Source organism: Microcebus murinus, chromosome 18, assembly GCF_040939455.1.
Source record: "Microcebus murinus isolate Inina chromosome 18, M.murinus_Inina_mat1.0, whole genome shotgun sequence".
NCBI classification, from domain to species: Eukaryota; Metazoa; Chordata; class Mammalia; order Primates; family Cheirogaleidae; genus Microcebus; species Microcebus murinus.
In genome coordinates, this window is record NC_134121.1 from 49,353,448 (window position 1) to 49,368,002 (window position 14,555).

At 47.6% G+C, this 14,555-nt stretch overlaps 1 protein-coding gene and 1 non-coding gene across 3 annotated transcripts in view; both read right to left on the reverse strand.

Moving 5' to 3' along the window:
• PECAM1 (platelet and endothelial cell adhesion molecule 1) overlaps positions 1 to 3,738 on the reverse strand; it is a 68,126-nt gene extending 64,388 nt beyond the window's left edge. For both annotated transcript variants that reach the window (XM_075994683.1, XM_075994681.1), the window contains exons 1-2: positions 3,515 to 3,738; positions 1,257 to 1,365 (exon numbers count right to left, since the gene is read on the reverse strand). In XM_075994683.1, coding sequence (XP_075850798.1) covers positions 1,257 to 1,365; positions 3,515 to 3,520 — 115 coding nt within the window. In that variant the 5' untranslated portion in view covers positions 3,521 to 3,738. The remainder of the gene's footprint in view (positions 1 to 1,256; positions 1,366 to 3,514) is intronic.
• A 3,677-nt stretch (positions 3,739 to 7,415) lies between these two features.
• LOC142862338 (small nucleolar RNA SNORD72) lies at positions 7,416 to 7,494 on the reverse strand. The gene has a single exon (XR_012913401.1). It is a non-coding gene; the product is annotated as a small nucleolar RNA SNORD72 (small nucleolar RNA).
• Between the last annotated feature and the right edge of the window lie 7,061 nt (positions 7,495 to 14,555).

Below are 14,555 nucleotides of genomic sequence, written 5' to 3' on the forward strand. Positions count from 1 at the left end.
TGTCCCCCAGGCAGATGCCGTTGGGAGATTACTTCACTAGGCCACCCCTACAGCTCCCAATTAATTCTCCAGTTCCCCTGTGGTCTTCTGGGGCGTGAGACCCTGCAGACTGCCGTGTGTTGTCCGAAAATCCTCATTTCTGCAAAGGTCCATCCTCTCGCAGCAAGAGGAAGGGGTGAGGTAAGCCGTTCTGAAGCCATCACCTCTGGCACCATCTGCTTTTCCCTGAGGCCAGGGTTCAGGTCGCTCAAAACAATAATGTTTTCACTGCTGCTTAGAATGTGTAAGGAACTTGACATCTTCTCCCAGGGTGAGAAGGAGCAAATACATTCCAAATAAAGGGAAACTCTAGGCGGAAACGAACAGGAATGTTTTGTCCTAGGAAAGATCTTGGATATTCAGGGAGGTAACGGGGACTTCTGGAAATTATTCCAGAGACGAGCCGAAAGGCCCCAGCTCCTAAATGAAATGTTTCCCTCCTGGGTCATTTCGAGGCCAGTTTCCCCAGAAAACTATTCCGAGATGCACCTCTGAAAGAGAGAGATGGGGAAGTGAGAGGCACCCATAGGCCCCTCCCCCCCCATGGGATGAGGTCTAGAGAGGGATCTTTTAGGTCAACGTGCAGAGAAGGACCCCAGGCCCTGCGGTTGGCCACGACAAGTCTGTGCAGCCAGCAAGGGGACTGCTGGGCCTGGAGGTGTCCCAGGACCTCCTCCCGGCCAGGGAGCGTCCTTCATTGTCTCTGGGGTCCTCACTCACCACTTGCCCTGTGTCTTCGCGTCTAGGACCTGGCACGGGGACGTGTGATGCCAGGCCTCTAAGGAGTGGCCTGCGCACTGGACCAACCCCCACCGAGCCAGCCTCCACCTGGGCTTCCGCTGACAACACCTGAAAACCCCATGATGACACAGGTGTGAGGCCGCCCCTGCACCCTCATCCCCCTGCAGCACCCTCGCCCCTCCCGTGTCTGCGGGCCCCTCCGCCTGCACTCCTGAACCGCCAAGAACAGATTTCTCTTGGGGTCTCCGCCAGCGGGTGGGCATGTGCAGTGGGTGGGCCCCAGCAGGAAGCTTTGCCCACACAAAGGGACTCTGAGTCTCAGTTTTCTGCCGCCTAAAACAATGCTACCTGCCCCTGCTTGTAAATCCATTTTAAACTGGGCTGGGAGAGCTGAAGGAAGGGGAACAGCCGGGCCACAGTGCAGCCCGAGGCCGCATTGTTCTCACCCGCATTGTTCCCAGGCCGGCTCCACTCACCCTGAAGGCCCCCAGGGCCCCTGGGGAATCCAATGAGATTGTTTTTCCCAAGACCGGGCTCTTCAGGTGTGAGCTGCGCACTCGGGCCACGTATGTTACCGTGGCATTCCTGCAGCAGGAAAAAGGAAGGAACTTCTGACCTGTGCAGCCGTGGCATCCACTGCGTGCACCCCCGCCGGCCCGCAGCGCCAAGAGGAAAAGGGCTCGGTTTCCATAGTAATAAATCACCAGGAAGGGAGCCAGCGAGCGGAGCCAGCAATAGGATTTTTCCCTTTCCCGGAGCCCCGCAAACACATGCCCAGCGCCGGAGCTGGTTGGACGCCTGGCGCCGCTCCCGGCTCAGCCTGCAGGTAGAGGAAGGAGGAGGCGGCTCTGCCAGATGGAAAGGAAGGCTTCAGCCCCTCTTAGAGGTGTCCGTGGGCACAGGTGCCAGAGCAGAGCTGGAGGGACACAGCGCTGCATCACACCTGCGGGCTAGTGCATGCCACCTGCGTCATTCCATCTCCTCATCTTACAGACTCCCGGCACGCCACTGAGCCCCGCAGCCCAGGTGCAGTTAGCCCGTTTATAACAGAAGAAGAAACAGGCCTTGTGAGCAAGAGAGAGAAACCACAGACAGTTCACCAAGTTAACAGTTGCTCCTGAAGTTCTCAGGGCTCTCTTTCAAGACTCTTTCTCTTGCCAAAATGAGACTATTTTTGAATGTCACTTGTCCCAAGCCTTGTCAGTCACTCTTCATCCATGCCATGGTCTCTTGACGCTAATCTTTGTATGTGCTGGTCCCTCTGCTTGAAATGCTGTTCCCTGCTTCTTTGGTCAGCTAACTCCCCAGGGGAGATGCCTCATCTCTCCTTCCCAGTGGTTCTGATGCCTTGCTTCCTGGGCTGCCACAGAACTTATGCACCATGTTGTAAGGCAACTCAGAGTAGTGGTAAGAGCAAAGGCTCTTCTGGCCCCAGACTAGCTGTGTGACCTTGGGGGACTTACTTAACCTCTCTGAGCCTCCGTTTCTTTCTTTCTTTTTTTTTTTTTTTTGAGACAGAGTCTCACTTTGTTGCCCAGGCTAGAGTGAGTGCTGTGGCGTCAGCCTAGTTCACAGCAACCCCAAACTCCTGAGCTCAAGTGATCCTCCTGCCTCAGCCTCCCAAGTAGCTGGGACTACAGGCATGAGCCACCATGCCCGGCTACTTTTTTCTATATATATTACTTGGCCAATTAATTTCTTTCTATTTATAGTAGAGATGGGGTCTTGCTCTTGCTCAGGCTGGCTTCGAACTCCTGACCTCGAGCAATCCGCCCGCCTCGGCCTCCCAGAGAGCTAGGATTACAGGCGTGAGCCACCGCACCCGCCCTGAGCCTCAGTTTCTTTATAGGCAAGATGGAGAGAATGATAATATTTGCCTTAGAGTGTGTTTGTGAGGATTAGACATTACCATATATAAAGCACTTTGAAAATGCCAGCATATGGTTTGCCCCAAAAATGTTAGTCACTAAAGAATTAACACTTTTTTTTTTTTAACTCCTGACCTTGAGCGATCTGCCTGCCTTGGCCTCCCAGAGTGCTAGGATTACAGGCATGAGCGACCACGCCCGGCCTCCTTTTTTTTTTTTTTTTTTTTTGAGACAGAGTCTCACTCTGTTGCCCGGGCTAGAGTGCTATAGGCATGTTGTGCCACCATGTCCACTAATTTTTTTCTATATATAGTTTTAGTCGTCCAGCTAATTTCTTTCTATTTTTTTAGTAGAGACGGGATCTCACTCTTGCTCATGCTGGTCTCGAACTACTGAGCTCAAATGATCTGCCCACCTCAGCCTCCCAGAGTGCTAAGGTTACAGGCGTGAGCCACCACACCCGGCCAAGAATTAACTTTCTTAAATCGGGAGCCATCTTTAATGGGTATCTCTAGATCCAGAGGCTTCGGCCCCAAGTGGGCATGGAGCAAATATGTGACTCTTAATTCATGAGAGGCTGTTTTCCAGCTGTTTTAGGCACCTTGACTTATAATATTTCATTTAGTTAAGTCACTCCAGGACAGGGCCCAGGTTACCAAGGACCGGCATTTTGTCAGCGTAATGAGCAGTGTCCTTGAATGGCCCCCTCTAATCGCCTGACATCATCTCCTGACCTCCTGCCCTGACCTGGCCAGGCCTGAAAAGGGTCCCCACTCTCAGGCCCAGGCCAAGAGGCTCCCAGCCTCGCCACCGCTGGGTTACGCAAGTAGTCTGTAAGCACCAAGCGCTTTAAAGAATCCACATACCTGCATCCCGGAGCCCCCTCAGATGGCAGAAGAGAATCCCCACATTGGGCACTAGTGTCCTCCGTGGCTTCTCTTGAAGAAATGAAACCAAAACTTCATGCAAATACTTAGCGTTTGAACTGTGCTATGTAACAGGGTCTTTCTGCTTAAAAATACAGCCTTTTCCAAATCCATAGAGGCAGAATGCAGACCAGTGATTGACAGGGGCTTGGGGAGGAGTGGGGCCTGACTTCCAGTGGGCAAGAGAGAGGGTATGGGGTGATGGGAATGTGCTAAACTAGAGTGTGGTGATGATTGCATAACTACATATTTACAAAGTGCAGGGTTCCCAAATTTAGTGAGTGAAATTACAGGACATTGCATTCAGTTAAACTTGAATTTCAGATAAGAAACAAGTACTATTTTTCATGTAAGTATGTCTCAGATATTGCATGGAATATACTTACACTAGAAAAGCATGTGCTGTTTATCTGAAATTCAGATTTAACTGAGCATCCAATATTTTCCGTGGCATTCCCAACTAAAAGTTATTGAGTCATACACTTACGACGAATGGGTGAATTTTATGGTATGTAAAGCTGTTAAATTCAGCACAATGCCTAAAATAATATTATTGCTTTAAAAAATACAGCTTTCTCTTCCATGTATTCTCTTCACTCCCTCCCCTCCACCTGTGGCAAAATACAGCTACAAAAACCACCCCACTCACCCAGGAGCCCACAGAAGTCACCAAGGCAGGGAAGATTCGAACGAGTCCCATTAGCTTTGTTTTCCTAGGATCTGGACCTGCAAAGGGCATGACCTCAAGGTCAGGAGCACGACAGGGCAAACCAGGGAGTGGGGAGCAGTCCTGTCCTTGCTGGGGGCTCCAAATGCTACAATCACCACCCACCCCCATTTACTGCCCAGACATTAGGGAGACATATAGTTCATTCTACTCCAGTGGCCACAAATGACTTTCGCAGGCTGGGGGAGAGGGCTACAAAAATGAGTACACTGCCTGCTCCTAAGGAGATCACCGCCTGGTGAGTTTCAGAGCCGGGACACGCTCCCCTCCCAACCCACACGCTGTCATTCAAATCAGAGAGACAAATTCCTCTGTCTCCCTCCTATGGGAGAGAAACTTTTTTCACCTTCTCCAGTAAAGTCAACTTTCATATGTCCGTGGGGCTTTGCCTTCAGAATTGCACTTTGCAATCAACAAGAGAACACATTACCCTCGTACCACTCACATACAGAGAAGTAAATACAAAGCCTCCTGCTGGTAGGTCTGGCTCTAAGCAATCCAAGTACCAAATTCTGACCAGCTGTTAAAATTACTATAATCTGTTCTTTACATCCACACCATCTGAGATCGGGTCTTAGTGACTCAATTAAACATGCTGTTGGGTGTTTATGTCATTACACTTTTCCCTTTATGAATACAGTCGTCCCTCTGTATCCATGCACAGTTGACTCCAGCACCCCTGCAGATACCCAAATCCACAGATGCTCAAGTCCCTTACATAAAATAGTATAATATTAGCATGTGACCTGCACGCTCCTCCAGTGCCCTTAAAATCATCTCTAGATTACTTATAATACCTAATACAATGCTACAGATCACTTCATTCACGTGGATTCAATGTAGTACTTGGTGCAGGACAAATTCAAGTTCTGCTCTTTGCAGCTTTGTGGAATTTATCTTTTCCAATATTTTTGATCTGCAGTTGGTTGAATCCTGGGGCTGTGGACCCCGAATATGGAAGGCTGACTGTATCTGCAAAATGACTGTTCTCTTGAATGAAAAGGACTCACCAATATTCCACTTTGTGCTCTTCACTTCCATGGTACCAGATCAGTGCTAGAAGATGTCACAAAAACTGCCCAAAACAGTGGATGCATCGCTGACTGTTTATAAACCTGTTAGCCTAAGAATCCCATTGCTTAGCTCATCCAGACATGCACAGGGCGGTCTGGGCATTCCAAGCAGGGAGGAGAAGCACTCTTGGGTAGTCTCATGGCCAGTCCAAAGGTAAATCCAGACCACTGGTCCCCAGCTCAGCAGTTCTCAGGGTTAGGGTCAGCGGGGAGACTCCAGTGGCTACCTGTGGGTGAGGCGGCACACCCCCAACAAAATGCCCATGATAGTAACGGGCCTTCATTGTAGTGCAATAAGTGTCTTACAGGTGCTGCGGCCGAGTCCTGTGAGGTCTGTACAGCCACAGTCTCTCCCACAGCACCATGGCCAGACCGGGGAATCCACCCCAGGGCCTTTGCTTGCACCACTCATCTCAAGTCCCTCCAGCTCTTGCTCGGAGTAATGTCAACCTGGCAGGGTTGTCCCTCATCTGTCAGAGACTTTAATGAATCAAATACATAAATAAATACAAATAGAAAAATCATTGAGTACTTAGTCAACACCATGTTGGATAAAATATTCCCAGTAATGAGATTTATGAAATAAAAATAATGAAGAGGTTGTTGATGGTGGAAAGGTAGGAACCCCAGCCTGCTCAGAATTATGGAACATTCCAAAGTAACAGACAGCATTTCTCACTTTGATAATCAGGATAGTGGGGTTTTACAGGACTAAAGGAAACTTGTTCCCACGTGCCAGTCTGTACATGCATTTGTTTTTCTGTTTGTTTTTTTTTTATAAATTATTTTTATCTTTAATTTTTTTTCTTTTTCTGCTCAGGTGTTACTTCTCATGTCTTTGTACATGCATTTAAAGTATTTTTCATCTATAAACTGCGTTCCTTTAATAAGCAGCTCATTTGGTTTGCCTCCAATTGGCATGAAATAGTGGAGTATTTCTGAAGGGAGCTTCAACTTTTTTTTTTTTTTGTAATTTCAAGTGACTCGAAAAATAGGCAAAAATGAAAATAACATGTTACTGGCAGAAACAGTTAATGGCAGTCTGTTCCCCAGCACGTTTGAAATTGCAGGAGCTTGACAATGGCGCCACCTAATGGCAGACTAGAAGGTTCAATGAAAAATCCATTACTTTCAAATGTTTTATCAGATGCAGCTGCTCCTAAACACCTTGTAACAGCTTTGGATATTCCCAATTATTTCACTTTTAGGTTATCATTTCTAATAGTGACACGCCATTAATATAAAAAAGTATATGGAGGGGGGCAAGGGCAATATATGTAACCTTAACATTTGTACCTCAACAATATGCTGAAAAAGTCCAGGCGCGGTGGCTCACGCCTATAATCCTAGCACCCTGGGAGGCTGAGGCAGGAGGATCGCTCAAGCTCGGGAGTTCGAGACCAGCCTGAGCAAGAGCAAGACCCCGTCTCTACTATAAATAGAAAGAAATTAATTGGACAACTAATATATAGAGAAAAAATTAGCTGGGCATGGTGGCGCATGCCTGTAGTCCCAGCTACTTAGGAAGCTGAGGCAGGAGGATTGCTTGAGCCCAGGAGTTTGAGGTTGCTGTGAGCTAGGCTGATGCCACGGCACTCACTCTAGCCTGGGCAACAAAGTGAGACTATGTCTCAAAAAAAAAAGTATATAAAATATATAATATAGAAATAGTATATTAAAAAGTATATGAAATAAAATTTCCTCATTCCTTTCTCCAGATAGTATTTACTATATGCAAACACAATACATAATTATATAAATGAATACATGTATATATGTGCATATATAATTTTATAAATAAATGGGATAATATGTTATATATTTTTCACAACATACCTTTTTGCCCATCATGAATATAATTCCATTGAAATACAGGGAGAAGTATCTCATTTTTAAAAATGGCTACAAAATACTCATTGTGTATGGGGTTTCTTTTCAGGGTAATGAAATGTTCTAAAATTAGATTGTGATAATGTTTGGACAACTTTGTGAATATACTAGAAACCACTGAACTGTATACTTTATATTTGTTTTTTTCTTTTTCTTAATCTCAGTTAAATACTGAAATCGATATGGTATTCATGTTCAGACATTTATTTTTACAATATCACTGATATGAACTGTATATTTTATTTATTTATTTATTTTTGAGACTGAGTCTCACTTCGTTGCCCAGGCTACAGTGAGTACCGTGGCGTCAGCCCAGCTCACAGCAACCTCAAATTCCTGGGCTCAAGCAATCCTCCTGCCTCAGCCTCCCAAGTAGCTGGGACTACAGGCATGTGCCACCATGCCCGGCTAATTTTTTTTCTATATATATTAATTGGCCAATTAACATCTTTCTACTTATAGTATAGACGGGGTCTTGCTCTTGGCTCAGGCTGGTTTCAAACTCTGCCCTTCTCGGCCTCCCAGAGTGCTAGGATTACAGGCGTGAGCCACCGCGCCCGGCCTGAACTGTATACTTTATTTATTTATTTGAGACAGAGTCTCACTTTGTTGCCCAGGCTAGAGTGAGTGCCATAGTGTCAGCCTAGCTCACAGCAACCTCAAACTCCTGGGCTCAAGCGATCCTCCTGCCTCAGCCTCCCAAGTAGCTGGGACTACAGGCATGCACCACCATGCCCGGCTAATTTTTTCTATATATATTAGTTGGCCAATGAATTTCTTTCTTTCTTTTTTTTTTTTTTTGAGACAGAGTCTCACTTTTGTTGCCCAGGCTAGAGTGAGTGCCGTGGCGTCAGCCTAGCTCACAGCAACCTCAAACTCCTCCTGCCTCAGCCTCCCAAGTAGCTGGGACTACAGGCATGTGCCACCATGCCCGGCTAGTTTTTTGTATATATACTTTTAGTTGGTCAATTAATTTCTTTCTATTTTTTTAGTAGAGACGGGGTCTCGCTCAGGATGGTTTCGAACTCCCAACCTCGAGCAATCCGCCCGCCTCGGCCTCCCAGAGTGCTAGGATTACAGGCGTGAGCCACCGCACCCGGCCTTCTTTCTATTTATAGTAGAGACGGGGTCTTGCTCTTGCTCAGGCTGGCTTCGAACTCCTGACCTCAAGCAATCCACCCTCCTCAGCCTCCCAGAGAGCTAGGATTACAGGCGTGAGCCACCGCGCTCGACCTGAACTGTATACTTTAAATGGGTGAATGTTATGGTACATAAATTATATCTCCATATGGCTGTTTAATAAAGAACAGATGTCAAAAAATATTCCAATATTAGGAGCTCTTATAATTTAAATATCTGGTTCCCAATTGATAGGTATTTAGGTGTTTGCAGTTTTTCATAATCACAAGAAAAACTGCATGGATGCCCTTGGATGCCTGTCCTTGCACACTCATAGATCTGAAAGGAAAATTCTAGGTCTACACAACTCGGCTCTGGACTCGAACGCAGGAATTCTGATGTTAGCTGGTATGATAGAACCACTTCTAATTTCTTCCAGGAATATAAAGTTTTTAAGTGTGCTAAAGCAAATTTTCCATCGAGGGTGGGCCTCAGTGACCATGGGGAGGGCAGGAGAGGGAGGTGGTTTGGCCACAGTGCGGGGTGGCTAGGCACGGTGGTTAGTACTCCAGCTCTGCCTCTCCCAGCTGGAGACTTGGGGCTGCTCCTTCACAGCTTTTTCATCTGTGAAACAGAAGAGTTCACAGGGCTATTATGGGGATGGAGTGAGACTGACTTTGGCCAGGAGGTGCTCAGTAAGTGCTAGACCCTTCTCTTTGGACCTTGAAAGACTCTGGGTGAGAGCACAGCACACTCAGAGAGACAGGAAAGACCCTGATAAGTCCATCCACATGGTGGTATTGAGTGGTGACCCCAATACCACCAGTATTGAGTGGTGACCCCAACACCACTGGACTGGGAGGCCACCAGTCCAGTGCAGGGGTGGACGCCAGAGCTCGCTAACGCGCAGGTGCGGAGGGATGGAGCAAGGCCCACGAAGACTCAGGAAACTGAGATGGGGCAGGAGGCCCATTGGAATCGCTCTGGGGCTTAGGGCCTCCTCCCTGGCAGCAACTCAAGCGACCCTGGATCTAAAGAACGAGGCAAAATAAAGAGCCCCTGCCCCTAGGAAGAATCACAAAGCCTGTCATCCTTCCTTGTGCTCAGCCTGTGGTAAGTGCCCAGATTTTCTAGAATAGTCTTCTTGACTTCTCTCCATTAGCAAAATCTTGACAAATCATCTCTTCGGGTAGCTCACTTCTGCAGGCAGCCAAGGGTCTGTCCAGGTCCGTATGGGCTTTGGCTTAAAAACATAAACTCATCTCCACATTTGGGGGAGACCATACTCTTGCCCGGATGGAGATACGTCTATAGTTCTTCTCCTGTAGATCTCATTGAGGCCAAACAAGCCTGGTAGGTTGCACTGGCTGTGAACGAGGCCGTGTTTCCAGATGAACTGCTCCGCGTGCAGACACCAAGAGAAAGACTCTCTCAGTCAAGGAGAGCTGGACTCTGGGAATTTCCTGCAGTTCATCTCCTGCCTCTACAGTTAGAATTCACAGGGCCCCCGGCAAAATGGAGACTAGGGGCCCTTTGTTAAAAAAATTATTGCCAATTTTCAAGACAACACTGGAGGGCGTTAGAGTAGCACAGTCCCTATGTGACCACACAGGCTGCATGGCCACAAAGCCAGCCCTGCAGCTTCCTGTCCCAGTGACGCCTGAGAGACACCAAAGCCAGCATTTCACTTCAGTCCATGTCACTGAGCATCAAGTGTCCTTCCCAGACTCACTGCTTTAGGACAGCCGCCAAGTTATCATTATCCCCAAATGAGTTTTTACTTTTTAATTTTTTTTTTTTTTTTTTTTTTTTTGAGACAGAGTCTGTCGCCTGGGCTAGAGTGCTGTGGCGTCAGCCTAGCTCACAGCAACCTCAAACTCCTGGGCTCAAGCAATCCTGCTGCCTCAGCCTCCCGAGTAGCTGGGACTACAGGCTTCCACCGCCATGCCCGGCTAATTTTTCTATTTTTAGTAGAGACGGGGTCTCACTCTAGCTGGTCTCAAACTCCTGACCTCAAGTAATCCTCCCACCTTGGCCTCCAGAGTGCTAGGATTACAGGCGTGAGCCACCGTCCCCGGCCTGAGAAGCACTGTTTTAAAGGAACTGTTCAATGCTCTGAAGAGCCTACTTTTTTGGCAACGTTTGCTAGCAGCTGTAGGCAGTATTTCCCCAGTTTCATCTGCTGTCTTTGCGTCAGATCTGCGGTCAGCAAGCTTCCTGCTTGCAGCTGAGAGTTCCAGAAACGTCAACTTTTCTGAAAGGCCCCGGGTCCTCCCAGGCATCATGTTCTCAGGGACACAGCCCTACCCTCTTACCCTCTGCCCAGTCAGGGGTGGAGGCCACGCTGGTGGCGAAAGCATCAAAACTGTAATGCCCGCAAAACCACCAATTCCCTTTAGCAGACATTCGAGCAGTGAGGGTCATCTCACCAGAGACAAAACCTGTGGGGCTCTAGTCCCCTTTTATAGTAAGAGAAATCGCCACCAGTATCACAGCATGAAAAATACTGCAATTCACTGGGTGTCATCTTTTTTTAGAAGAATAGGTACCTGAGAGGTAACTTTTACTGTCGGGGGGAATAAAGGCCTTTCGTGAACTGAGGGTTAAAGATGATTTGCTTCCAGACAGTGGTGGCCAGGCACGGTGGAAGTGGGGTGAGGGCAGCAGGCCCTGGGTTTGCTCAGACCCCCGGCCATGGCTGGGGGTGGGCCTGGAATGACTGACCACCATAGGCTGGGGCCTGGACACCTGAGGTGAGTTAACAATGAAGGGGGGGGGACAATATCCTGGGAGAACCCATAGCTGGGCAAGGACCTGGCTTCCCCACAGACAGGGCACCTGTCCACAGGAACATGCAGGACCTACAGGGCCAACCCCGTGTGGCAACAAGATTCAATCAGTAGCAGCCCAAGTGGCCCTGCCCGCTCATGGCTCCTCCACTTGGGAAGTCCCCACCACTTCCCACCCTCCGCTTCTGACTGGTGAGACTGGAATACGCAGCTTTACCTCTGTGTACACTTCACAGAGCCAGGAGAGTTCTGGATCTGGTAGAAGTGAACCACAAGCCGCTCCGTGTTATAATTTAGAGGTTCCAAGACCTGAAGTCAAGAAGGTTCTGATCATGGGTGCAGACAGAGGCAGTGGAGAAGGGGTGGGAGCCCCAGCTTTGGCTTCAGACAGATCAAGGTTTGAACCCCAGCCGTGCCACGTATGAGCTGAGTTTCCCGTACATACCCAGTGAGGTGACAGTCCTCCAGAGAGGGTGAAATGAGATCACAGGGGAAGGCGTTCGCACGGGGCTGACCCAGTCGATAAACAACAGCTGCCACTATTACCACCAACCACAATTAACAATGAACTGCATGTTGGCGAAACTGCTGGGAAGGAGGGCTGAAGACACCCCTGGGGGCAAGGACAATAATGGAAATGAATTATGTTCATACCTATGGGCTCTTTTCTTTGTTTAGTGTGCTGTTTCAATTTTTGTAATTTACCGGACTCAAAACAGTATTTTCTCGGAAGGAAGTAGGCGCTGAAGGAAAGAAGGCAGTTTGCAAGCTTATGGGTTGCCCAAGTGCAAGTATGGGCCACAGGTGGGGCCTTGCAGGAAGGGACTTTATTTTTACCTTGTATGTAAACATGATTTTACATGTTCTGAGTAACTCGGTGGTTTCAAGCCCCCATCTCTTGGGAATGTCCCCACCATCCTGCCCTCACTTAGTTAACCATACTTCCAGGCTTGGAGGAGGCTCTTCCTCTTCTATGGAGGACCGAGGAAAACTGTCAAGGTCAGGAATTATTCCGTTCTTTTCTTCCTTCTCCATAATAAGGAGATTATTAATGAAGAAAGAAAGAATCCATAGTGAAACTGGAATAAGAAAATTAAAATTTTCTGGCTGGGCGCAGTGTCTCACACCTGTAATCCTAGCACTCTGGGAGGCCAAGGCAGGAGGATCACTTGAGCTCAGGAGTTCAAGACCAGCCTGAGCAAGAGCGAGACACCGTCTCTACTAAAAATAGAAAGAAATTAGTCAAACAACTAAAAGTAGAAAAAATTAGCTGGGCATGGTGGTACATGCCTGTAGTCCCAGCTACTCGGGAGGCTGAGGCAGAAGGATCGCTTGAGCCCAGGAGTTTGAGGTTGCTGAGAGCTAGGCTAATGCCACGGCACTCACTCTAGCCTGGGCAACAAAGCGAGACTCTGTCTCAAAAAAAAAAAGTCCCACACAGTTACTCACTAATTCATGAAATAGCATGATCATGTTTAATCAACTGACATCTTTCAAGATATCTGTTCTGAAACAGATGTGATATAGACAGGCAAGTCCTTACTGCTCTTCTCAAAATTTCTTATTGTCTTTCTTGGCTGAATTTCTTTTCATAACATTCCTTTTCGGAATTGGACAAAACTCTTTGTGAGTTGGGGGAAGCAGGAGATGTGAAAATTGTCATCCAACACAACATCATCCCTTATTATTGAACATTTAGGGTGGTTTTCTCTTTTTAATCTTTCAAATAAGTTTCAGTGAACATCCTTACAGCCAAACTTCTGTAGCTATCCATAATAGATTAAGGAGATTTTGTTTTTGTTGTTATTTTTATTTTTGCTTGCTCTGTAATCCAGGGCTAGAGTGGAGTGGCATCATCATAGCTCCATGCAGCCTTGAACTCCTGGGCTCAAGCGATCCTCTTGCCTCAACCTCTTGGGTAGCTGGGGCTATAGGCATGCACCACCATGCCCAGCTGAAGACTAAGAGGATTTTAAAATCATAACCACTTCGGGATTGAAAGGCATATGGGAAAGAAAGAAGGAAAAGAGAGAGAGAGAGAGAGAGAGAGAGAGAGAGAGAGACAGACAGAAAGAAAGAAAGAAAGAAAGAAAGAAAGAAAGAAAGAAAGAAAGAAAGAAAGAAAGAAAGAAAGAAAGAAAGACAAAAAGAAATAGCATAACCACTGGTATGTTAGGTGTTTCCACCAACCCTGGCTGGGCAGTGGGCCTGCTTGGGTGGCAGAACTTTGTAAGTGCTCAGGGTTCATGGCTGAGAATGGGCTTCTCTCATACTTGGAAGGAACAGGATGTCAGTGTAGATGACCCTAAATTGTAATGGTTGATTTGGTCCCGCCTTAGGACCAAAGCCACAGAGATGAATGTCCCAGCTTAATGCAGCTCTCTGCCCATTTCTCTTTCTGCTGCCTGTCTTGGTGGACCTGCTGACTCTTGCACGGGTTGACCAGCTGTCACCCCCCTAATCCCATGGTCTGCCCCTTCTATCCTGGTGGTCTCTACTCCATCAGTAAGTGGCTCTGCACATTATATTTCAAAGCCTGATCTAAGTTCACTCAAACCTCAGTCCTCCCAGCCCCACCTCCTCCACCCATTCCTCCCGTACACATTCTCCTGGTGCCGGGGAGCTCACCATCGTAACAAGCCCCTGAGGCTCCCCTGATTGAGAAATCGCTGAGGCAGCAGTGTCTTTTAGAGTATGCATAAGAATCGCTTGGGTGGCTGGGCACAGTGGCTCATGCCTATAATCCTAGCACTCTGGGAGGCCAAGGCGGGAAGATTGCTTGAACCCAGGAGTTTGAGACCAGCCCAAGCAAGAGTGAGACCTCATCTCTACTAAAAATAGAAAAAAGTAGCCAAGCAACTAAAATAGAAACAGAACATCAGCCAACTGTGGTGGCACGAGCCTGTAGTCCCAGCTACTGGGGAGGCTGCGGCAGGAGGATCACTTGAGCCCAGGAGTTTGAGGTTGCTGTGGGCTAGGCAGACGCCACAGTACTTTAGCCCACGCAACAGGGCAACAGAGCGAGACTCTGTCTCGAAAAAAAAAAAAAAAAAAAAAAGAAAAACAAAGACTTACTTAGGGCCCTTGTTAAAATATTAAAGCTCCAGGCTTCAACTCCAGTAAGTCTGCAATGGGGCCTAGAAACCAGCATTTAACAAATGCAGGCCTTTCTGAGCCCATGTTTGTGTGTGTCTGCTCAAGACAGTCAATATTTGCTTCCAAAGACTAAATCAAACTTGTATTAAATTCCTCGGGATGTAGACTGAATGCAGACAGAGGTGACCAGGCGGGTTGACACAAACACAGTGTAACAGACTTTTCTCTTTCTCCTTCTCCCGCTGTCCAAATGCCCAGCCTTCCCGAATTAGGGGCAGCCTACCAAA